Below are 21,023 nucleotides of genomic sequence, written 5' to 3'. Positions count from 1 at the left end.
TGCATTTAATTGTCTCCAATTGGAAAAATAGTGTGTACCTGAATTATAATGAATGGTGGAGTTATGTATGTTTGATCAGAAAATATTAAACAATTTTGGCCCATAGGCGTCAAAACATTAAGTCTGTTCTGAGGACCTGGGCTCGTTTAGACCTCTTTTGTCAGGAGCCACATAGCACTCATTGACCTGGTGTATTCCTGCTATTTGTCTCCAGGTATTGCCATGGCACTCTGATTATGTTATGCTGATCTTTTTTTTTTTTTTTGGGGGGGGGGGGGTCCTGTTTGCTTTTGTGTTTCCTTTGTATTATCTGTATGACAAAAACTTTAATAAAAACATAATAAAAAAAAAAAGAACTTGCATCAATACTTGAATGGAATATCTAATAGCAACATTCTTGTCATGAGCCTTCATTGTATTTTTTGGCTCACTGTGGCTGTGACTAAATTGTTAGTGGTATCAGATTGTTCAAGCTTTGGAAACAGGGCATATATCATGCCAACTATCACAGCTATAACTGTTGTTAAAATGATTCATAATGGTATATATCTTGAACAATTACACAAATTTTAACAAGGTCTTTTGGAAGAATGCCTTAAATGAGCAGCTGTAAAAACTAGAGAATGGAGGAAGTGTGCGCATATGTTTTGTGGGTATGGGGTCGCATAATTCATGTGGCAATGCTGTAGAAAAATCTTGAATTCATTAGCAGCAAATAGCTAGAACCAAGCTCAGTTGATCCATTAGGTTGGAAAACAATGTATTTACAGTGAGAAGGAAAACAACACAGACCTCTGCAAAACTTCTACCAAGTATTTTTCATAGGTAAAAATGCCTCACTTTCCACTTGCACTTTGTTTGTTAAGCCAAAATTTGACTGTTGTGCTGTCTAACCCACACTCACAAATTAGCACAGTAAGAAAACAAAATGCAACCTTTATTGTTTGTTTTGGAGTTTTAAGGCCCAATTTTGCATAGCTTGTCTAGGTAGAGAAAAAGGATGTCCAAGTATGTATGTTCAAAATTTGCTAAATATTTTACACAAAGCCCATTGAAGGTGAAGGCTTTTGTCAAACACCAATCAGGGTGCAGAAAACAGGGCTCACTTTTGGAAACAGAAAAATGCCCAAAAAAACCAGACACAAAGCAACAGATGAACATTTTTTTCTTAAAAATGTCCAAATCACTGTTTTTGAAACTCATTTTAAAGATGTTTTTCTTTGCACTTTGTCAAAATCTCAAGGTGGCATTTTAGAGGTGTATTTTAGGTGGGATTAGGGCGGGCTTATGATTTGGACGTTTTTCTACAATAATGGAACATTATAAAAATGACCAGGGCAAAAAATGACCTGTTTCAATAGGTGCCCAAACTGACCAGATGACCACTGGAAGAATAAAGGCATGACCCTCTTAATCCCCCAGTGGTCCCCAGGCATGACTCCCTCCCACCCCCCTAAGAGGTGAACGTGACAGTACATGCCAGGCTCTATGACAGCTGCAGATAATAATGGCCATTCCTCTTAGAGCAGCAAGCAGGTCTCTGGAGTAGCCTAGTGGTTGGTCCAGTGGGCTGTAGAGAAGGGGACCCAGGCCCATATCCCATTCTAACTATTACACTTGTGATGGAAAGTGTAAGCACCCCAAAACCCACAAATAGCTACTGAACCCACACCTGCGGATATAAGGGCTATTGTAGTGGTGTATAGTTGGGTACAATACATTTTTTGCTATTCCTGGAGGGCTCACCATACCATATAAGGGGGTCATGATGTGATGTGTACCCGGAACCTTTTATGTGAACTTCACTGCAGTACCCTCTAAGCTGCCCCACTACTCTGCTGGGATGTCTGTGTGGCCAGTCTAGTAGGACTGCTGGCCTGGAGACATCCCAATGTCTTATGTTTGTGTGTTTTTCCCTTGGACACTCTTTATTTAAGAATTGCCCTAAAAGAAAGATGTACCGAGCACAAAAACGTCTAAAATAGGGCGACTTTCGAACCAAAAAGACCTTTTCCTGGTTCAAAAATGACCATGTTTGGCACTGGATTTTTGAACATTTTTGCAAAATATCCAAAATCAGATTTGGACATCATATTGAAAATGCCCCTCCACATGTAGTTGGAGGCATGTATAAGGGGAATAGTCATTTTACAAAGAAAAACATTTAACAAAAGAATGGTCTCACTCAGACCTTTGAACATGTAAGTAGCAGCACTTGGAGTGGGGGTGGTTACTGACATGCATTAAGGTAATAATCTATGATATTTGCCCCTTAATGTGTGTTAAATAGCAATAGTGTGTGTTATATTACTGTAACACATTAAGGGCCCTGTTTTCTAAGGTGCACTAATGTTAGAGACACCCATAGGAATGTAGTAAACAGAGCCTTGAGTTAAGGTTCTATGGGCTATCTAAGAATGAGATTCAAAGCAAATAATGCAGCTTACAGTGAACTGAATTATTCTATACTTCTTGCTAAAATTAGAAATTCTTAAATTTTGTTAAAGGATTGATTTTGTCATCCTTGGTGTGCAGTCCTTTGATGTGCTTCTTGGGCTTACATAATGAGAGAGATTCTTGGGAGGAGTGTAAATAGCTGCGCTGGGGGTTGGCAGCAGCTAAATGCCTCATAGCACAGCATTGGAAGAGGGCAGACTCCCCAACATTGGGTGACTGGAAGTGCAAATTGGGTCAGTTAATATAAATGGAGCGCCTAACGGCATACCACAGGGAGGGGGTACTGCGACATAAAGGCAGATGGGCTCGATTACAAGAGCGATTGACATGCATTTAGGATGGTGGAGTATTATAGGAGGTGGGTGGGTTTGGGGGGAGGGGGAGTGAGAGCGTGTTCCAAAGAATCAGGGGACATTCTCAAGTTGAGCAGGGATTGGCTGTGGTTGGTGGGGCGGGAGAGGTGATGGTGTATACTATGGGTGCACGGTCTGTCTGGGGAGCGGATACTGTTTATGGGACTATTTTGATAACATAGGTTGTGGAGAAGTGTATATAGATGATAAGCAAGTTCAAGATGTTATAGTCCAGCAAATGATGGCCCCTGCATGGGCAAATGTGAGCAGGATGTGCTCTTTGCGAAAATGACTGTTACAGAATTATTACAATAAAAAAATTTAAAGTGGAAAAAAATTTAGTTCAGGGAAGGTTTGTATTGTGATGTTGAGTGTTCTATAATGAAGTTTAATTAGCACTGCAGAAGTACTTTTGAACTATGTTCTTGCCTTTAAATAATGCATTAATTGGGAAGTAAATGCCTTTGAACTGCCTATATTGACACAATTAATTTACTGTATGCTATGCTATACTTTTAGCTAAATCTGTTCTTCTTTCAGAGCTTTCTTTATTCTTAGATGGGTAAATATGTTGAAACCATGTACAGATATTTCAAGAAAAGAAGCAGATTCTTGTAGAATATATTGCACCTGGTTTAAACTGGAGTTTTTGTAGATTGTGATAACTTTAAAGGGTCAAACAAAATGATGAATGAGAAGATGAGCTGCCAAGGATTCTTCTCATAAGAGTCTCTGAGGTCTCTAGTGCTTAATTTGGTAAATTTTTAGAGCTGGCCATATAATATTATATTTAGCCTCACTATATGGATCAGTGATAGTGCTGAATATAAAGTGTGGGGGGGGGGGTCTATTTTCAGGTGTCAAGAAGGTACCTATTGGAATTTTGAATTAAAGTAGGTGCATATTCTCCTTTATAGAATACTAATGTAGGTGGGTATATATGTGCATGTGTGTTTAGGTGTAAGCACTTATACCAGCCATAGAACTGGTGTAAATGCCTTTGCCTAGATTAGTGGATACATGTGTAACTAATATATAGCAGGATGCCTGGTTTAAGAGGACAAGCAGAAATCTGCTTAGTGCTAAGACATACAGGTGGCAACCTATCTTTAATTGAAATACTAGTGTAAGTGACAGAAACTGGGCTTTTAATGCTGGTGTGGACATTTGCACCTGCTCGAGGGCAGGTGTAAATCTCTACATATAAAGTATATAAATTCACACATAGATAAAAGGTAAAAGAAACACTAGATCCAAGTTGGCCGCATGTACCTGAGGTGCAGTTGACTTCCCTTTTTCCGCTTCTTTGGAAATGCCCAAGCGTCGGGGAAAGGCGGCTGCTCGAGCCTTCCAACCACTCAAACCCACTATAGTAGGTCTGCCGGACCGTCATGTGAGAAGTCTGGGGCTGGAGCAGAGGTCGGGTGCAGTCCTGATGGAGTCGCCGGCTCTGACGGGGGAAGTGGTGGCGTCTCCTGAGCTAGAGACGTCTTTGAGCACCGACAAGAGAGCCCCTCCCCCGCAGCCACGAGGATCGAGTTCTCCCCTTCTAGAGCTGGTGGTACCTTCTGTGGGAGATAGGCAGGGTACTACCATGAGTGAGGCTCATTTACACAAGGGAGAGACTGGAGGAGATGGTTTCTCGAGTAAATCAAATTGATAAAGACTTTTCTACTGTTCAAAACTTGGTTAAAGATTTGACTAATTTGAGAAGTAAATGTGAGACATTTGAAAATTTTGCAAGGACTAATAACCTCTGCTTTTTGAATTTCCCGAGGGTCCCTACAATTAGGCCCCTAGAAATGGTGAAGCGTTATATGAAAGAAATTGTGGGTTTAATGAAAGATAAGTTTCCTCCATTTTCACAAGTTTACTATCTTCCGAGGAAAGCAGTGGAACATCAGCAAGAACCTTTGGACGTTTCTGCAATATTAGACACGTCGGATTCAGAAATAGCCACAGCATTGGTTGCTTCGATGGCATTATCTCCTGACAAACAATAGTTATTGAGAATGTTTTTTATTTTTTTTAAGACTACAGAGAAATTATTTCTAGGCTTTAAGATTCAAGTATTTCCTGATGTATCGAGAGATACTCAATGTAGACATAAGCAGTTCCTTTGGTTGAAACCTGGGGTTCTGCAAATAGGTGGAACCTTTTTCCTAAGATATCCATGTAAATGTATTATCAGATATAGAGATCTAAAATATGTTTTCTTTGAATCCTCTCACTTGTCAGCATTTTTGGTAACTAAGAGAACTTCAGGAGATTGAATAGAGCTCTTCATATAGTAAATATCTAGCTCATGTACCTCAGGTATAATATTGCCTTTAATTTTTCTTATATTTTTCCTCCTTATTAAGTCTTGGATCTAATATTGTGGACTTGAGTATAAATATATTTCTTTTTTTAAGAATTTCTTTGTAAAAGATTATCTTATCCTAAGACACTTTTCTGTACAAGTGAAATTCCTTAGATTTAATTTGTTAAATTTCATACAGAAAATAAAATAAAAAATAAATAAATTCACACATAAATTATATAATTCAGAGCTTCCCAACCTGTGGGTTGGTACCCCACATAGGGTCATACATCCCACATTTGGCGTTGTGATCTGGGTGGACTTTCCACAGGTGCTACACGGTAACAGAACACAGAGATCCCATGAAGTAGAAATCCAAAACCAATAAGTGGTTTTGGCTTTCCACAGGTGTGTCATTATTCTGCTCCACTGGAGTGGGGTGGGGGTTGCATGATTTTATTTGGTGGCGATCGTGGAGTCACAGCCACAAAAAGATTGATACTGGATAATCTATATGTGTACTTACAAACTCTACCAGTGCTCTATCCAGACTACATTCTTGGTACACCTATCTCTAAAATGCATATCTATCTCAACACATGTACTTTTACACTAGTTGGAATTTTACAAGACCATTTTCACCCTATGCGGCCAGTGTGAAACACTCAATACAATTAACCCCACTGTTTTTCCCCTAGGGGTGCTGTGGTTAAAAGTGCTAAGGATTGAATTTCTAGAAGAAAGTGTGAATTATTAACATTTCTATTAATCTGTACATATTGTTAAGGGGCAGCAAAATGGGGCAAGCCACCAGAACCTTAGCCTTGCCAACCTTTTCCCTTGCATGACATCAGCTACTAGGGAACTTCAGGGTTGGAGGTGAAGATTAGTTTGGCACTTGCAACCAAAAAGGTGTTCCACTGCCCCTCTTCTTCACATCAAGTAACAAACAAAAGCTACAATGATTCTTGATAGTATCTCTGAATAAAATATTTCAGGTAGTGTATAATGCTGCAGTACATCTGATTACAGGCAGTTGCTGTTATGATCATATGTTGCCCCATTTACGGTGTGCACATGATTGTCATATGGGTATTTAAAATATTGCATTAATTTTTAAGGTGGTTAATAGGATTGTACCTGGCTATCTAAGGGGACCTTTTACTAAGCTGCACTAAGAAATGAGCTTAGTGTGTTCTTATGCAGGACTTTTCTGCAGGTTGAGTCCATTTCTAGTGCAGCTGTGAATTCAGCCTCTTTCTATTTCCAGAATATATATGTCCATGCACTAATGTTATCATTTTTTTAAACTACCATTATAAAAATTACCGCAGGAGCACTTAACACCCTCCTATTTAGGAAGCACTGAAGGCTCCCACAATCAGGTGCATAGTCAGATCTCAGTTTGTTTTTTGGGGGGGGTTCTTGAACCCACAGTGGGGGGGGGGCAGTTTGCCTCGCTTCCTTGCTGCTCTCCGCCTCCTGCTGCAACCCCACATACCTGGGCTGGTGGGGGGTCCCCAAGCTCCACCAGAAGAAGCCTTCCTCCAGCGCGGTTCACCGCTGCGCTGTCTGCCCTGCTTCCCACCATGGCACACATGCTCGGTTTTGATTGAGCATGCGTGATGGCTCAAGCATGCAAGCAGGGAGTGGGCAGCAAGGCAGGCAGCGTGGCAGTGAACTGCGCTGGAGGAAGGTTTCTGCTGGCGAAGCTTGGAGACCCCGACAGCCAAACCAGCAGACCTTGGGGGGCCCGAATCCAATTTGGGGGGCCCAGGTCCCCAAGACCCTGCCAATGCTATGCCACTGCCCACAATATGGATGTGATAATCAGCGGAAATGAAATTGTGCTAGCTCATTAGTGCATCCATGCCCTTTTTCAGCCCCTATAGTATATTTTAACTATATTGGAGGTAATTTATGTATTACATTCTCAGCCCCTGACATGTCCCCTTTCAAAAAATTAAAATAAATAGCACATGCTTAGCATGAATGGATGGCAAAACTAATGCAATGTCCCAAGTTAGGTCATTTTTACTGCATTGGCATGTGTTAGTGCCTAATCAAATTTAGTAAAAGGGCCCCTACAGGTGTTGGTTGCTCTCTATATTCCAGGGGGAATATTTCCATGCATACCACTTGTCTGAAAACATAGTTTATTTCTGGATGTAGATTTTAATAGTGTAATCTGCAATAAGAAGGGCTTTCCTGGACTGGTGGGATAAAAATGTATTTATTTATTTTATTAATTTATATTCCACCTAAACACTGTAAATAAGTAGAATTAAATACTGTATATTCTTAGTACATAACTTAAAGTTTCAGTCATACATATAGCAGACTCTCAGTATAGATAGTTTAGGGGTCCTTTTAAAAAGGCATGTTAAAATATGGCCTTAGTGTGCCCTTACATGGATCTTGTTTTTACCATGGCTGTAAAATGCCCTATTTTCTATTTTGTGTGTTAATGGTCATGTGCTAATATTGCCACTAGCGTGTGGCCATTTAAAAAAAATGCTGTGTGAGCACTTACCGCTATCTATTTTGTAAGCATTAATCCCCGGATTCTGTATTTCATGCCTAGAGATCTGTGCTGAAATCCAGGCAGATTCTATAACAACACATGTAATTTAATTGGTGTAACAAGCTAATTAGCATTGATAACAGCACTTAACCAGCAATAATGAGCACTAATTGGCAATAATTAGAATTTACTCGCACAACTCGCTAAGCATATTCTGTAACACACTGCACCTAACTTCTAACATGTGCAGATAAGCCACATTGAGCCTGCAAATAGGTGGGAAAATGTGGGATATAAATGCAGCAAAATAAATAAAAAGGGCATGGTTATAGGCGGGGAAATGGGCGTTTCATTGGCATTCCAAAATGTGCATACATAGTTATAGAATATGGCCCTCTGTGCCTAAATCTATGTGCCAGGGTTTATGCCATGTTTTAGTTATAAATGGACGCACATGATTTTAGGCGCTGGGAAATCAACTAAGCGTATTCTACATGACAGACTTGATCGACTTACCAATTAGAAATACATCCGAATCAACACGATCTTATCTAAATGTGCACTACCCAAGCTGCAAAGGACTTAAATACAAAACAACCTACGTATTTCCTACATAAGCACACAACAGTGGAACGCATTACCAAAAGCCTTGAAAACGACGTACGACCACCTAAAATTCCAAAAATCACTAAAACCCAACCTGTTTAAAAAGGCATACCCTACCAATCCAACTTAAATGCCTAATCTCTGCAACACAAGCAAACTAAAGCACGTAATGGACATAACACAACTCTTCCATTCTCCGATTCCCTAATGTGGCTGTGCCATATGAACTTGATCTTACCACAACATCACCCTGTATTTGTTCACACCGGAGCCTGCAAAGGCCTCTCCGGTACTATGTCAGCCACATTGAGCCTACAAATAGGTGGGAAATATGGGATACAAATGTAACAAATAAATAAATAAAATACATAAATACTGCGCCTAAATCTAGGCAGCACTTATAGAGTGGAGGAGTGGCCTAATGGTAAGTGCAGCGGGCTTTGATCCTGGCAACCTGGATTTAGATCCTACTGCAGCTCCTTGTGATCTTGGGCAAGTCATTTAACCCCCCATTGTCCCAGGTACAAAAACTTAGATTGTGAGCCCTTTAGGGACAGAGAAAGTATCTGCATATAATGTGTACAGTGCTGTGTACATCTATAGAAATGATTAGTAGTAGGAATAGAATACGCTTATGCAAAAATGTTTTCTGTTTTAGGTACCATATATAGAATCCCCCACTAAGGGCTCACGCAATATCCATGTGCTAACCAGTTTATGTATGCTAATGTAGATGTGCTTACTGGTTAGCACAGAAACCTCCACTCTCCAGTCCTGACATTCACCCTCAAATTTAAAAAACTGAAAAAAAATTATCATGTGGCACATTTCAATGCTACCACAGAACACCTGAGTGCATCCTGCAGTACTCTATTTTTAGCTGTGTTAAATGCACGTTATCACCTAACACAGCTTAGTAAAAGGACCCTTAGGTTATTAATTTTGAAATACAAAGCTTATGTGATAACTTCCAGGAGGATGTAAAAGAAAGGTTCATTAATAATATTGGTTAGACTGAGGAACCAAGAGGGTAACGTGCTCTGTCTGAGGTCAACCAGACTGCTAGAATTAAAGGAGAATCATAGAATCCTTTTTCCAGAGCTTCTGCTTAAGTGACAAAATAGCAGCTCATATGCGATATCATTTTTACAAAGGAAAGAAAGGGCTGTCATTTTATGGTCATTTTTCATTCCTGCATGCTTGAACTTCCTTTCCATGCAATTATGAAGATTCTAATTATGTTGTCATATAAAAAATACCTGAATGAAAAACTAAGTGAAAATGAGCATTTACTCTGTGGTTAGCAATTTTGGATTAGCAAGTGTAAGGAAACAATAATGGTCTTGTTTTCCTATTTTTCATTTGCAGATTTGGATGATCCTATTGTAACCGTCCATCAGAGTATAGGAGAAGCAAAAGAACAATTTTATTATGAAAGGACGGTGTTTCTCCGGTGCATTGCTAATTCAAATCCTCCTGTTAGATATAGCTGGAGACGGGGCCAAGAAATATTACTTCAGGGAACTGATAAAGGAGTGGAAATTTATGAGCCATTCTTTACCCAGGTAGGAATCAAGGTACAGTTCAGCACAAAATCTTTCTTTGACTGTGAAAATAGTTTTTTCTCTCTGTTGTCCATGGGTCCTGTTTTTAAATGTGTCTATTTTCCCCATTCCAGACTAACAGAAAAATTTATTTTGTAAATAAGACAGGTGATGTCTCTATTCAGCTTACCTCTGAAGGTTTCAAGCTTACAAATATTTGGAGGACAGAGAAGGCAGAGAACCAATAATGGATTTATTACTAAAAGCAACCAGATAAGGACAACAGGAAAAGAGATTCCCACTTAATGTAGCGATCTGCATTTCTGGTTAAAGTTTTTTGACTCATGTAGGCAGTTAGCAGAATGACAGCCTATAGCAGAATGTAAATCAAATCAATTCTTGTATACCACTAATACCCCTTTCCGGGGTTCACTGTGTTTTACGTTCTAGGTGAGACAAAAGCCGATAATGTATGAGGTAGGAGAACAATTAGAGACCATTGGTGTAATGCTTGAGACTAAAAACATTATAGGACAGGATAACAGATGATACTAGAAGGTGTCAATGGGTTGTAATGAAGCAGTCTTTGGTAAGAGAAAGGTTTTAACCTCTTCTTGAAGCTAAGGTAGCTGTTTTCTGTTCTGATGGCAATAGGTAGAGAGTTCCATATTTTAACTCCAAGTACAGGGAATAGAGAGCTGAAAATCTTCTAATTTCGAATTGTCTTTTGAAACGGTGATGCTAGCATCGGTTGTTCTTTCGGTCTATTAGACTGGACTAAATGTAGCAAAGCAGTCTTAGTCAGCAGTTCAGAGGTGAGACCCTGTAAGATTTGAAAAACTAAATAAGCAGCTTTGAATCTGAGTCTTTCTGCTATGGGAAGCCAGTGCAGTTTATTAAGATGAGTTGGAACGCTAGTATATCTGTTCAATCTGTATATTAGTCTAGCAGCTGTATTCTGTATGACTTGCAGTTTTTCAGATATTGACACTGAATACCAAGAAACAGAATGTTACAGCAATCAAAGTGAGGTAGGACTAACATTTGGACTAGTAGTGCAAAGGCTTTTGGTCGAAGAATGATCTGACTAGATGTCGCTGTCTCATTTTGAATAGTGCTTTCTTCCATAGCTGGTTAATATGGGAAGAGAAAGTGAGTGAAGAATCAAGCAAGACCCGAGTACTCTGATTTCAGACCAACTGTAGAGCTTTGACCATTGGACAAAGATATTGATGATGGGACCTCAACTCTCTGATTTCGGAACCATAGGACCTTGGTTTTTTGCACATTCAATTTCAGTTTATTGGTCAGAGCCCAGGTGCTAACAGCTTCCATACCGTTCGCTACAGACTGAGTTGAATCTTTGTTTGATGCTGTTAAGAAAAACAGGATGTCATCTGTGTAGGATAATAGTAGTTCATTAAGACCCAGGTGTATTGAGGCAAGGGATGACATAAAGAGATTGAACAGGATAGGTGAGAGGGGATATCCCTGTGGGATCCCGCACTTAGGAAACCAGTAGTTCGGTTGTTTTGCTTGACAGAATAGCTTCGATTTGAAAGGAATTCACTGAACCATTTGATCACAGTCTCTGTTATTCCTATCTGAACCAGACGCTCAGGTAGCAATGTGTGGTCAACCCATTGAATGCCATCGATATATCGAATTGGAGAATAATTACTTAGTTGCTTTTGCATAGGTATTATTTGACATATGTGGTTAGAACTAGCAGCAATGTTTCCATACTATGTGACGATCTGAAGCCAAATTGTGACCAGTGTAATATAGAAACTTTTTCCAGATATATAGTGAGTTGTTTACTGATGTAGATTTCTAATACTTTAGTAAAAACGGGTATGCTTGCCACTGGACAGTAGTTTGCAGGCGATGTTACTTCTAGCTCAGATTAGGCAGGGACAAATCAAACTCGGATATGCATATAAAGTATTACATACCATGTAAAATGAATTTATCTTGTTGGGCAGACTGGATGAACCATTCAGGTTTTTATCTGCCGTCATTTACTATGTTACTATCAGGCTTATTTTCGAAAGGGATCGCCGGCGATCTTCTGACACAAATCAGGAGATCACCGGCAATCTCCTGATCCCGGCCAAATCGGTATTATCAAAAGCCGATTTTGGCCATCTTCAACTGCTGTTTTGTCGTGGCGCCAGCCAACCTTCAAGGGGGCGTGTTGGTAGGGTAGCGAAGGCGGGACGGGGGCGGGGGCGTGGGTACGAGATGGCCGGCTTTGCCTTATAATGGAAAAAAAGAGGCCAGCTCGAACATGCATTTCGCCGGCCGGACTTGGTCCATTTATTTTTAGGACCAAGTTTGGAAAAAGTACCCCAGCTGACCAGATGACCACCGGAGGGAATCGGGGATCACCTCCCCTTACTCCCCCAGTGGTCACCAACCCCCTCCCACCCCAAAAAAAATTAAAACAAAAAAGTTTTTTGCCAGCCTGAATGCCTGCCTGAAATGTCATAACCAGCTCCCTGACAGCAGTATGCAGGTCCTTGGAGCAGTATTTAGTGGGTGCAGTGCACTTCAGGCAGGTGGACCCATGCCCATCCCCCTACCTGTTCCACTTGTGGTGGTTAATGTTGAGCCCCCCAAAACCCACATCTAGGTGCCCCCTTCACTCCATAGGGCTATGGTAATGGTGTAGAGTTGTGGGGAGTGGGTTTTGGGGAGATTTGGGGGGCTCAGTACCCAAGGTAAGGGAGCTATGCACCTGGGAGCTACTTTTATTTTTTTTATTTCTAGAAGTGCCCCCTAGGGTGCCCCGTTGGTGTCCTGGCATGTGAGGGGGGCCAGTACACTACAAATGCTGGGTCCTCCCATGACCAAATGCCTTGCATTTTGCCGGCTTTGAGATGGCCGGGCCCGGTTTCCATTATGGCTGAAAAACGAAGCCAGCCATCTCCTCTACACCCGGTGATTGATTTAGCCGGCCCCAACCATATTTCGAAAATACAGTTGGCTCCGCCCCCTTGCGGAGCCGGCCCCGAAGATGGCCGGCCATCAATTTGGCCGTCGCCATTCGATTATGCCCTTCTTGGTCATAAGAAAAAATGGACCAAGTAAAGTCGGCCAAGTGCTCGTCAGGGACGCCCTTCTTTTTTCCATTATTGCTCGAGGATGCCCATCTGTTAGGCATGCCCCAGTCCCGCCTCCGATATGCCCCAGGGAACTTTGGTCATCCCCGCGATGGGAAGCAGCTGGGGACACCCAAAATCGGCTTTCGATTATGCCGATTTTGGTGACCCTGAGAGAAGGACGCCCGTCTCCTGATTTGTGTTGAAAGATGGTCGCCCTTCTCTTTCGAAAATAAGCCTGCTATTCTACATTAATAAACATTTCAGTGCGGTAAATGCAGAAGACATGCTGTGCACTTGCATATGCACCCCAACCATTACAACACAGCCTTTGCACTTACCATGGGTTAATTTTGGCTGTTAAGCTTAGTACATGCAAAACCTTACCACACTTTAGTAGTTTTTGTTAACTCAAACAATAACAATGGACCCAGTTTTCATAAAGATTTTGTTTTTAATTTATGTACTTGTTATACTACTTTTGCACTATATGGTGCTAAAGCTGATGGAAATTATGTAAGTCTTAAGGTAGTGTTTGTATATCTTTTTCCTTAAACACTACTTTAAAAAAACATTTAAAAAGTTAAAAAAAAACCTCAGGTTTTATATATATTTTATCTGTTCCTTATAACAAAAATAGGACTTGATCCACTATAAACAAATGTTGATAAACACAAACAGAAAAAAATAAAGTCCTTGACTCTGTATAAAAATGTGACAATTTGGATTACCATAAGAGGAAAAAGACCTCAGAAGCTTAAGGCTGAACAACTTTATTTATAAGTTTCATATTACATTTACATAACATAAATGCTTAAAAGCAAAAAAGAAAAAAAATGAGGAGAAATAAGAAAAAAATTATTTTTTTGAAAGTTACATATAAATTTGTCCACAATATAATTGGACAAGATACTAGAAAATAATAATAAACATAATAGTAAATTAATATAACTAAACTAAGAGGGGGGAAGCAAAAAGTCTGCTAGCGATTTCCTGCATTTAAACTGTTGGTGCATCCAGACTGCGAATTTCTCCTCGTTCATGGGATATTATAAATTCCTGCATTTTCCTTGGTTCAAAAAAAAACATAGTTAATCGAATTTAAAGAAACTAAACACCTGCAAGGAAATTTTAAAAGAAAAGTCCCATTCAAAGCAAGAATTCTAGATTTCTAATCCATAAATTGTCGTCTTCTTTTTTGGGTTTCTTTATTCAAATCAGGAAATATTTGTATTTTGTTACCAAGGAACTGTGCAGAAATATGTCTAAAATATAATTGAAGTATGTTATTTCTATTGGTTTAAAAAGCAAAAGTCACAATAAGAGTTGTTCGCTCTGTTACTCTCTCAAGGGAACTTTCCAGAAATTCCGTTAAATTTAATTTGTGTTGAGAATCCGAAGGAGAAGTTGTAAGTTGGGTGATGATGTCTCCTTTGGAATTGCTAATACTTCAGTAAAATATTTCTTCAGCATTTCAATTACAGCAATCAATGGTGATTTTGGAAATTTAAGATATCTCAGGTTGTTCTTCCTCATCTGATTATCTAAATATTCTATCCTCTTATCCATGATATTTCTATCCTGAATAAGCGTTCCAATGGAACTTTGTAGTTTTTTATTTCACTATCATGCATAGCAGTTCTTTATTCATGTGATTAACTCTCTCAGTCAAAGAGTCTTTGAATTGATTTAAAGCAAATAATTCTTGTTTAAATGAATTGTTTACCTGGAGGAGCGAAGCATTCAAAGTCTGGATAGCCTCCCATAGCAGTTCAAGAGTTGCTACCGCTGATCTTTGCTTCATCTCGAGGCTCACAGAAGCAGTTCCTAGAACTGGAGAAAACAGGGGGGTTACAACCCCTACTGCATCTGCTGATGTTAATTCTACTGGGGTAGAAAAATCGACAGGGCCTCTCCCAGCCTCTGAAGTAGAAATACCAGCTTTGGGAAAATCACTTCGAGGCTCAGCTGTCGCCATCACTCTGCTTCCTGGTCTCGGGGTTGATAGTTGTAGAAGCGGACTTAACGAAGCCGCTTCAATGCTGAGGTCCTCCACAGACTGGGAAGGACCGGTCAAAGTGGGCCTTTGCATACCCGGTGGTTGAGCTCTGAATACCTCGAGCGTTGTCTGTGTGAGAGTGGGATTACCTCCGAGGTTAGGGGAGGCTTTCACCCCGGTTTTCCCTTTCCTTTTCCCCATCTGAAAAGGGGTAAAAGTACTTCTCCTTGAGGATTACGCCAGAGGTTTCAAGAGCTCTCAACACACATCTCCTCTCCTAGATGCCATCTTGTCCCACCTAGGCTGAACAACTTTTAACAATTGTTACAGCCGAATTTCTATAACCAATCACTGGTCAAAAATCTACTGGTATTTATGTCCTCCAAATTTATCACTTTTGAAATTTAATTTTTTAATACAATTCAGTTTTTCAATTGTTAACGTTTTTTTCTTGCATTTGCACTTGCATTAACTATGCAACACTTTCCTGTTCTTTATGAATGGAACCAAGTCTTAATTGAAAGAAAAACAGCACTTATCTGCATTTAAACATCCTGAGCTTTTTCATGGGATTGATAGTTGCTATATAATCTGTAAAGAAAAGGCTCCAAATCAGTACTTGCTCCTTGTTGCATTACAGAGTTACAATATGACAAAACTGTGTAAACTTACTGCCAAAATATCAGCTTTCCATCCCTTCGGTCATGCCTGATGCTACTCAAAAGCATCGGGCGGGACAGAAGAGACGGCTCCACTGAATTTAAATCCAAAGGGGCAAATTTTGATAAACATGATTAGGAGAGTTTGTTCACTAAATTGAAGTCCACAATTGAACTGGAACTGAACAGTGCAGCGCTGATAGAATATTGTAAATCTGAACTCATTCCCAGGGGGTTATGTTTATTGAAGGCTTCCCAAACTTTCAAGGACAATGAAGATTTTGTATCTAAATGGAACATGATTCTGAATAAATGTTCCTTAGACCTGATGTTGCTGATTGTAGAGGGAAGTAAAATAGTGTTGGAAATGCAAAAGGAATCACTAGACTCTGAGCTGAAAAGTATGAAAAAGAAAATTCCTCAGCAACAATTTGAGACTGAGTATGAAAAATTAAAAGAAAATTTAAGCAAATCCTGGGAGAGTATTAGAAAGATGAAGATAAAAAAAATTTGAAAGAGCTGAAAGGTATTATGCATCTAACTGAGTATATCCCTGGATGATGATGGAGTCTGACATTGTAACAACATTTCCCACAAAGTGAGTTGGGTTCTCTGATTTTTCATATTCAGATAGTTCTTCTAACAGAGATGATTTTTTAGAACATCGAGGAAGAGGTCGAGGCTACCGCTGAAGGAGAGGTATGAGTCAGAACAGACCATGACCTCAAACAAGACCACAAAAATATCTGAATTGATGGTGATGAATTTATCCTCTCAGGAATTAACAGCTTCGGATGTGTCCTTATTGTCGTGTTGTATTTCATGCCTTCTGTCAAGTTTGATGAGTTCCAGGTTTTGATTGACTTAGAGAGATTTATTAAATCTACAGTTGGAATTTTAGTTTCATGATTAACATATTGGATATGATAAATTGAGGGTATATTTGAGGTGATCCTGGATGCCCCCTATACCTCTAGATCCAGTGGTGAAAGCTTTTAAGGAAATAGTGATACGGAATATCAAGTTACACTTTGATTAACACAAGCAATGGTGCAGTGATAATTTAGCCATGAAAGAAAGAGGACCTTTGAATAGGTTGTGATCTGAGATGAAATTGGTGGTCAAGAAGGTTGATAAAGGAGGAGCAGTGATTGCGCAAGACTTTACAGATTATTTACAAGAAGTATGTTCTCAGTTGGATGTCATTGAAACATATAGGAAATTGACAGAAGATCCTACTTCAAGATTGCAGAAGACTACACAAGAAGTGGTTGAGGTTGGTTTCAAAGATGGTTTTCTGACCACCAGGGAAGAAGTCTGTTTTTTGAGTCCCAAGAATCCATTGGTACCGATTATGTATATTCTTCTGAAGGTACACAGAAGATGAGATAAGCCACCTGGAATACCTATCCTCTTTTCCAGAGGCTCATTGTTAGAGTTGTTATCTACCTTTGTGGATTACTTTTTGAAATCTCAGGTTCAACTTTCTCCATCCTACATCAAGGACATGATGACTTTTTTTTAAACATCTTAGCAGGGGTTATTAAATAAGTATATAACATTTTTTTATGGCAACACTTGTCATTAAGTCATTATACACATCAATTTCTCAATGGGAAGCTTTATAAATTGTATGGAAAGCATTAGAAAAGAGGCCTAAACTGAATGATGTTCCCTCATATTTTCTTTACAAATTAGTGGAACTTGCTCTATGCAAGAATGTTTTTCTCTTCCAGGACTTGTTTGCATCTTCAAGTTTTGGGAGTAACAATAGGAGCCACATTTGCTCCCACCATCGTGAATTTATTCATGGCTAAATTTGAAAATGAGTGGATTGAGGCATCTCCATTCTGAAACAAGATCTTTTTATGGTGAAGATTTATTGATGATGTTTTTTTTTTTGTTTTGGACAAACAATACAGTTTAGTTGGAAGCATTTATGCTCAGGTTAAACTCCTGTCATGCAACCATACAATTCACTCATGAATGTTTGGAAGCGTCAATACACTTTTTGGATGTGGACATTTGGCAAGATGAATTTTCTTTCACAACCAGATTGTACAGGAAGTCTACAGATCGGAATATGATTCTGGAATGCAGAAGTTGCCATCCAAAGAAAATAATTTGCCATATTCACAGTTCCTGAGATTTCAGAGAATCTACACAAAGGTTGTAGATTTTAAATCACAGACCAAGAGACTTTTTAGTGATCAACAAGAGAGAAAACATCATCAGAAAGTTTTAAAGAATGCATACTCTCAGGCCAGGTTTAATGATTGAGCCTGGTTATTTCAAGAGTCTGAGAAGTCTCTAGTCAGGAAACAAGCAGATGTGTTGAAGTTCTGTAAGGGAGTGGAAGAGGTGGCACAAATCATTTGGAAAAATTGGGATGTAGTGAAAATCCTTCCAGTTTTTAGTGATCACTACTTATGCATTGCATTTTCCAGAGGTCGCAATCTGAAGGAGTTACTAAGTTCAGTAACGTTACCCAATGAGATAGATCAATGAAATGCAAGTAGTGAAGTGGGACATCGAAAATGTGAAAATTGCAAGACGTGCTCCATGACACTAGAATGCCCAGAGTTTGTGAATCCCATTGAAGGGAGGACATACAGATTGAAGATGCTGACAGATTGCAAGTCAGACCATGCAATTTATGTGTTAAAGTGCACTTGCAATAAGCTGTATGTAGGGAAAGCCACACGTAGTCTAAATATATGCATAAATAAACACAGATCTAGTGCCTGTAGACACTGGTGGAGCTCCACTGGTTGCCCATTGTGGCTGCCCAGTGGAACGCCACTGGTTGCTCATTGTGTCACTTCAGGACATGATTTTTAGGGGGTTGGTTGTTTTGAGATAGATAGAATCACCCCAAATCTACATGGGGGTGATTCAGATAAAGACTGCGACAGACTGAGCAACGCTGGATCAATAGACTGCAATCCCAAGAACCCATGGTTTTAAAAAACATGATGGAGTGGGCAATATTTGTATAGCTCAGCAGAGAATGATGTCAGCATGACGTAACAATGTGATTGGTCATTCAAGTATTGGCATTCTCTTTAAGTTTTGCCGCCATTTTGAATAGTATCAGGTGGGACTGAAGAGATGGAAGGCTGAAATTTTGGCAGTAAGTTTACAAAGTTTCGTCATATTGTTACTCTGTAGTGCAACAAGGAGCAAATACTGATTTGGAGCCTTTTCTTTTCAGATTATATAGCACCTATCAATCCCCTGAAGAAGCTAAGAATGAAACAGGTTCCCGTCGGTATGTTTAAATGCAGGTAAGTGCTGTTTTTCTGTTGTTTAAGAGTTTGTTACATTCATAAAGAGTTTGTTACATTCATAAAAAAGAGGGGAGTGTTGCATAGTTAATGCAAGTGAAAATGCAAGAAAAAATTGTGAAAAATTGAAAAATATTAAAAATTAAATTTCAAAAGTGTCAATTAAATTTTGAAGGATACAAATACCAGGAATTTTTTTTACCAGTGATTGATTATAGCAATTCGGCTGTAACAACGTTGCTAAAAGTTATATAGCCTTAAGCTTCTGAGGTCTTTTTCCTCCTATGGTGATCCAAATTATCACATTATTCTACAGAGTCAAGGACCAATATTTTTTTTATGTTTGGGTTAACTTATCTCTTCACCTTACTGGGGCAAGTTATATAGGTAAAAGTTAATCTATATGTCTGGAAGCAGAGGCCAGCAGCTCCCCAAAAAGATATCTGACTGCAGCAAAATTCAGCCAGCCTCTGGATATCATATCCTATTAAAGGGGTCCTTTTACAAAGGCACGCTAGCATTTTGAGTGCATACTAAAAATAAACACGCTCTAGAGACGCCCATATATTTCTATGGGTGTCTCTAGCATTTAGCGTGCACTAATCATTAGCACGCACTAAAAAAGCTAACACGCCTTTGTAAAGGGACCCCTAAGTTAGGCCAGTGAAACAACAGGCCTAATGTTTTGTTTTTAAATCAATTTATGTCCTCACTTCAGAGCGATTAGTCCATTATTTAGATTTCCCAAACATTTCCCTTTCTTCTCACAGTGCTCATTCTTTAAAACTGGACTTTCTGTCTTTTAAAAATATTCGTCGAAAATTACAATTAGAATCTACCTTTGCCTTTCTGGGAGTTTTTATTTGCATTCAGCTTCCTCTCCAAATTGGACAAATTATTACTTATTTGAATTTTTGTTTGGTTCTTAATACTTATTTATTTGAATTAGGGAAATTGTGTATTCTTTTTAGAATTTTACTTTTTTGCACATTCTCTCAATTGTCGAGCTCATCTTAAATTGTAATCCTCATTGAACCCAATGGGATAGAAGCAGAATATAAGAACTCAAAACTCGAATGGAATGGAACTGATAAGTGGCGGTTCTGGCCACTGGATTACGAATAGAGTAAGACACAGGCTTTGGCACTTTGCTGGAACTTTTATGAGGGTAATGAAGATAATTTTATAAGCAGGCCCTTAGTTTTAGGCACTAAGAATGCACAAACATGATGGCATTTTAGTCATTTTACATATGCATGTGGTCACATACACACATAAATGGACTATTTTTCCCTGGGCCAGATTTTATAAGTATGTGTATAGAATCAGTACATTACTGGTGGCATGCATATGGGCAGAGTTTGGGTAGAGCTACAATTTATACACATTTTTTTGAAGTCTAGGCATGGGCAATGTCTGACCCAGGAATGTAGACAAGGGTTATTCTACATATTCTAGTATTTTATAAAGTAGGCATCTACTTTTCTGTTTAAAATAATGTCTAAGTAGGTGCTTACTTTCAAGCTTAAAGTAGGCATATCCTTATAAAATAACTACTGTGGAGGTAATGCTATCAGTATTTGCCTATAAATGGATGCCCAGAGAGTGTCTGGTAGGAGCCTGTTCAATAAAGCTGACGAAAGTGTTTGCACCTAAATGCTGAAGATGCATTCATCACTTACAGTATTTTATAAGTTGCACATGTAAATATGAATTCTGCCCAGACACCACCTATGTGTACACCCACCTGTGAAATACAAACTATGGAAGATAAGTGCATATTTACAGAATAGCATTTAGGCGGAATGTTAGCATTTATGCATACATGTGCATACATGCCCACATATATGCCATTATAGTAATGATTTATGTGCAGACTGTATAAAATTACTCCCTCTGTGTCAAGATGTGATTAAAATAAGAGGGCAGATATTAAGTTGTTTCACACTTTTCTCAGCAGCCTCCCAGATCCCCTCACCAGTCTTTAATGACTCGCCTAATGGGTTGAACCAGCTGATGAGGCATCCTTCTCAAGAATCAGCATCTGGTAAAATGAATCTGCCAGCCACCTGAGTCTTTTCTTCAGTCTCTGCCTTCGCTGTCTGTCCCAGGTCTCCATAGTAGACAATGCCCTAGATTCTGTATAGGTCACCCAAATTTGGATGTGGATCCCAGTCAATTAGGCACT

General features: G+C 39.3%; 1 protein-coding gene across 1 annotated transcript in view; it reads left to right on the top strand.

Annotated features, from left to right (window-relative positions):
* MDGA2 (MAM domain containing glycosylphosphatidylinositol anchor 2) overlaps window positions 1-21,023 on the top strand; it is a 1,114,501-nt gene that overhangs the window by 591,286 nt on the left and 502,192 nt on the right. Inside the window, exon 4 of the mRNA XM_030214886.1 lies at window positions 9,611-9,807. Coding sequence (XP_030070746.1) covers window positions 9,611-9,807 — 197 coding nt within the window. The remainder of the gene's footprint in view (window positions 1-9,610; window positions 9,808-21,023) is intronic.

The sequence above is a fragment of the Microcaecilia unicolor genome, chromosome 9 (assembly GCF_901765095.1).
Source record: "Microcaecilia unicolor chromosome 9, aMicUni1.1, whole genome shotgun sequence".
Classification (NCBI taxonomy): Eukaryota; Metazoa; Chordata; class Amphibia; order Gymnophiona; family Siphonopidae; genus Microcaecilia; species Microcaecilia unicolor.
Note: the sequence above shows the minus strand (reverse complement) of the source record. Positions and strands in the feature narration are given on the sequence as shown.